General features: G+C 37.9%; 1 protein-coding gene across 1 annotated transcript in view; it reads left to right on the top strand.

Annotated features, from left to right (window-relative positions):
- The first annotated feature begins 1,363 nt into the window (after positions 1-1,363).
- The window catches only part of LOC107707598 (bile salt export pump-like), an 18,484-nt gene continuing 15,275 nt past the window's right edge, over positions 1,364-4,572 (top strand). The window contains exons 1-2 of the mRNA XM_016511675.1: positions 1,364-1,412; positions 1,498-1,739. Of these exons, the coding sequence (XP_016367161.1) occupies positions 1,528-1,739 (212 nt within the window). The 5' untranslated portion in view covers positions 1,364-1,412; positions 1,498-1,527. The remainder of the gene's footprint in view (positions 1,413-1,497; positions 1,740-4,572) is intronic.

The raw sequence follows: 4,572 nt of genomic DNA, 5'->3' as shown, positions 1-4,572 counted from the left end.
TGGAGATTTTTAATTATGAACATATTTCTAATCAAATTATCAAATTCTCCCAAAATGAAATGAGCTGCTATTTACAGTATTTGCCCTGTAATCTAACTGGCTCATTTGTGTGTTTTTATTAATTGTTTATGTATTTATTCTGTCCATGCACTAATGGTTTTTAATTATTCTTTTAATATTTCACAGTAATAATCATGCGAGAAGAACAGTTTAGGATTCTTAATATTCAGTAACTATGACAAAACAAATCATTTAGTCTTATCTGTAGTCATTATGTCTGTGTGATGAACTACAGAGACAATAAACTTTTACCTGCTATTATTAACCTGGCACTTCATATTGATTATTTAACAGATATGTGTGATTTGATGCTGTTGGGAAGTTAAAACTGGCTAAACGGGTCTTTTTCTGTAAAACCACATTTCAGATGCAACCAAACTGAAAAATGAAGAAGATTAAATGTGAAAACTCTCCAGGGGACAGTGCATGTAAAACCACAAAATCATACGAAGCTGATGAAGGTAAGAACTGTAGTGTGCTGTGTTTAATTTTGATAGCAAAAAAATGTATTTTGAAACACTCACAATTACATTAAGACATACTGTAATAATTAAGAAAAACTAACTATTTAATGTTTTACTGTGCAAATAATTTCTTCTCTTTTCTTACAACACAGATGCTGACCTCAAGTGAGTATTTATTTATTTATTTATTTTTCAAAAAATGATCTGTTGAATTTCACACCTGAAATACATTTCTTAAAGGAATAGTTGATTCCGAAATGAAAATGTGCTGAATATTGACTCACCTTCAGGCATTTTAAGATGTAGATGAGTTTGGTTAATATGGAAAGCCATATACAGCTTGGATCACCTGAGGCTGAATACATTTTCCTCAAATTTTCATTTTAGGGTGAACTGTTCCTATAATATTTTATTTTAGTCTAGTGATGGATTTAGTGCTTTGGTAGACAATGTAGTGACTGTAGGGATTCAAATATTTGTAGTCTCAGAGTTGTTGTTGAGTGTGTAGATAATATGAAGGGTTTTTGATGAAATGTAAAACAAAAACTACATTTAGAAAACTAAAAACACTCCCAGTAACCCCAAAACTACTGTTGACAATATAACAGTGTGACCGAGCATAACATTTTTTTGTTTATTATTTACATTATTGCTGGTCCAGATACTTGATGTAGGTTTGATTTACAAGTAACAGCAATGATTCTTCAGATGGTTGTTGATTCAGTTACCAAAAATGAACTATGTAGATGTATATAGTTGGCCTCATAAAAGTATTGCTCATGAAAATCAACTTAAGCTGCAATAAAGTATCTCAATTCTGTCTGTGTTTGAAGGAATGGCAGTGACAAAACAAAAGAGAAAGCGCTGACCATCGGATTCTTTCAGCTGGTAAGCATCTCAATGTGATTCTGCTGATCAGATTGATTTCATTCATGATTTTTCTCTCACATCACTGTTTCTGGTCTCTGCCCAGTTCCGCTTTGCCACATGGAAGGAGGTCCTGATGATGGTGGTGGGAGGCGTGTGCTCTCTGGTCCACGGCGCCGCGTCTCCTCTCATGCTGCTGGTGTACGGCATGATGACCAACACCTTCGTGGACTATGAGCTTGAGATTCAGGAACTGGCCGACCCGAACAAAACCTGCATTAATAACACCATCACCTGGCTGGACGGGACTGTGGTCGAGCGGCTGGACAACAGCACCACGTACTGTGGGTGAGCGAGGATGTTCGAATGCCATTCAACGCATATAAACAATTCTGTCCTTATAACTTAAAGTCCCCATGAAATCAAAATTAAAGTTTTTTGGGTGTTAGTATCAATATGTTAGTCTTAAGGTTATCTATAAGGCAGTGTGCTCCAAAACAGTGACAATTTGGATTTCTTTTAATGTAGCAATGGTTATTTGTTTGTATGATGTTAGGGGTGTTAAATCGTTGTTGTATTTGTATGTTTGTTTCAAGGTTTATTTATATTATGTTTTGTGTTTGTTTTCTTTATACAAAGCTCTTACGGTGATTCGTGATGTCTTATGGCATTTAACGGTGATTACTACAAATCTACGGTGACAGATCTTTAATAAAGCTCATTATGAATCATCAGTTGAAGAGTCCAACATTTTTTAAGCCAGGAAGCTACAAACACAGAGTAACGCTGCGTGTTTCTAAGCATTTCAGGGGACCTTTAAGATGAAATCTGCAACCTCAGCGGCCTCACAGGAAAATTTGATTGCTCATTCAAAGTGCAAGAGACTTTGAGACTTTCCATCAAAGAAATTCATTAGATGTTTTTTCTGAAATTTCTTAGGAGAAATATTTGACACAATCGACCCTTCGCAAAGACCCGCCCCCCTTAGTTACTGTTGCTACGTCACTCTCACACCACACATCATGTTCTCACTCAGTGAAAAATACATCGCGGAGCAAAGAGGAAACTGAAAACACGCAGACAAACAAGACAGAGCAGGTTACTTTTGCTATGAAACAAAGTCTCGGCTTTCAAATTTTGTCATTTTTATTTTAAATTCAAACAATAAATAGTGTTTTGTGGCTCTTTAATCATGACAGATCACTGTAGCGCCTCAGTTCAAGCGGCATGTGAACCGATCCTCTCTTTCTCTTTAATAGTTATAGCACGAAATAAACATGAATGAACATCAGAAGGTATCTTGTTTCAGCCGCGGAAAGACATCAATACACACCATTTTTCAAGTTCAATTCCACCAACGTTAATCTACTCTCTTGTCTGGTTTGTTTGTCGGACAAAATGGCAGATTCAGCGTTATGATTGGTCAGATCGCCTGTCAATCAAACTCCCGGCAAACGGTCAGTTGAGAGCATTATGAAAGTGCAGAGCTTTAAATATAAACATGGGAGAAATTTGGGAAAATTTGATGAGAAATATTTGAGTTCATTAAGACTGAATTTGAGTTAGTTGAATCCGTGTGAACGCGAACCGCACCAAGAATGAAAAGCAACATTGTAATAATTTTAATCCCTGTTTCGGAACAAAGCAATCGATCTACAGGTGTGAAAACACCCTGAGACATCGATAAGATCTCTTATGAAACTCTAGAGGAGGAATGCATATGAGATTACTAGCATCAAAGTCCCTTTAAGGCAAGTCATTTCACTCAGCGGCCATCTTTGAAACACCTCTCGGGCATGCAAGTGCAGTGCTGCGTCCCAATTCGCATACTATCCATCCTAAATAGTATTCGAAAATAGAATTAGTATGTCCCAAATCATAGTATGTTTAAAAAAGTATGCCAAAGATTCCCGGATGGTCTACTACTTCCGGTTAGAATTGTAAGTGCAGATTGATGCACACTCTAACGATTCAACTAGTACAAACATTAAAAGTGTTTTTAAAAACTACAAACATGGCGGATATACGCGACCAACGGACAGGTAGAAAAACGGATTTGAGTGATAAATAATCAATGTCTAACCTGATGAAAAAATATAAATTTAATGTTATCCACGTTATATTTAATCTGCGGCAACACTGTGAACTTTTAAAATGATACTTTTGGTCATTAACTTTTAAATGCATCATTATGCAAACACATGAGCAGAGTTCTCGGCATGATAGACCCGCGACTAGCAGATCAACCTACTTCTTAATTTCTCTCCAATACGGTAGGAAATCAAATTAAACGAAATGTGGAAGACGTTAACTGTGATAAGATGATTGACAGGGCAGTTTAAACAGTGACAGAATGCACGTAACTAAGCAACAGAGCATCCATTAAAGACGCAGTTATGACGAAGTAGTATGTCCCAAAGTCCGAGTATGAGTCACCATACTTGGCCACATGTCACGTCACTTTTTTCAAAGCTTGCCTACTATTCTTCTACATACTCAAAAGTACTTTTTTCTTCACAAAAAGAGTAAATACTTTTAGGGCATAGTATAAGTAGGTGAATTGGGACACAGCACGGGTCTCCGAACGCTGAGTGTTTCTATAGCAACCAGGACTTTTAACGGCAGCTGCAGTGACCCGATCACTTTACGATTAGCTATTGGCTCTTTTATTCAGAAGGCGGGGCTTCTTTCGATAGAGCGACCATATTGAGCGTTGCATTTTACCCCATTCAAAACTATACAACTGACACATCTTGGGTATTCTGTAGTCTTTAGGCCACTTTCACACAGCAGCAGAATATGGTTGTCAGTCCTGTTTTTGAGTCCTTAATATGTATGTTACGTTCACACACAGTTCGGTTATTTACGGGCGTGACAACCGCATTCTGTAACCGAACTCACAACCGCATTCTCGGAACACACGCGCTGTGTGAACGGAACAGGACTGGACAACAAGTTGTCTGTCACGTCATACAGTGCGAGAGAGAGCCGCTCTGCAGCACAAACGCTAGTCTACCGTGTGTTACGTGTTTTCGGTAACTTACAGTGACGGAGAAATGAGCTGCGTGTCATCTGAACGTTTTAGAGCCCGTCAGTTTTCCACCGGAGCCGCTCCCATCAGTTTTGTGTTCTGCGCGCGATTCAAATGCTCCGCTCTCCACCCAAATTTAAAAGCTGCTGT

Source organism: Sinocyclocheilus rhinocerous, unplaced genomic scaffold (assembly GCF_001515625.1).
Source record: "Sinocyclocheilus rhinocerous isolate Xijiao unplaced genomic scaffold, SAMN03320098_v1.1 scaffold2400, whole genome shotgun sequence".
Taxonomy (NCBI): Eukaryota; Metazoa; Chordata; class Actinopteri; order Cypriniformes; family Cyprinidae; genus Sinocyclocheilus; species Sinocyclocheilus rhinocerous.
The sequence above is the reverse complement of the archived record's forward strand: the minus strand, read 5'-3'. Positions and strand labels throughout refer to the sequence as shown.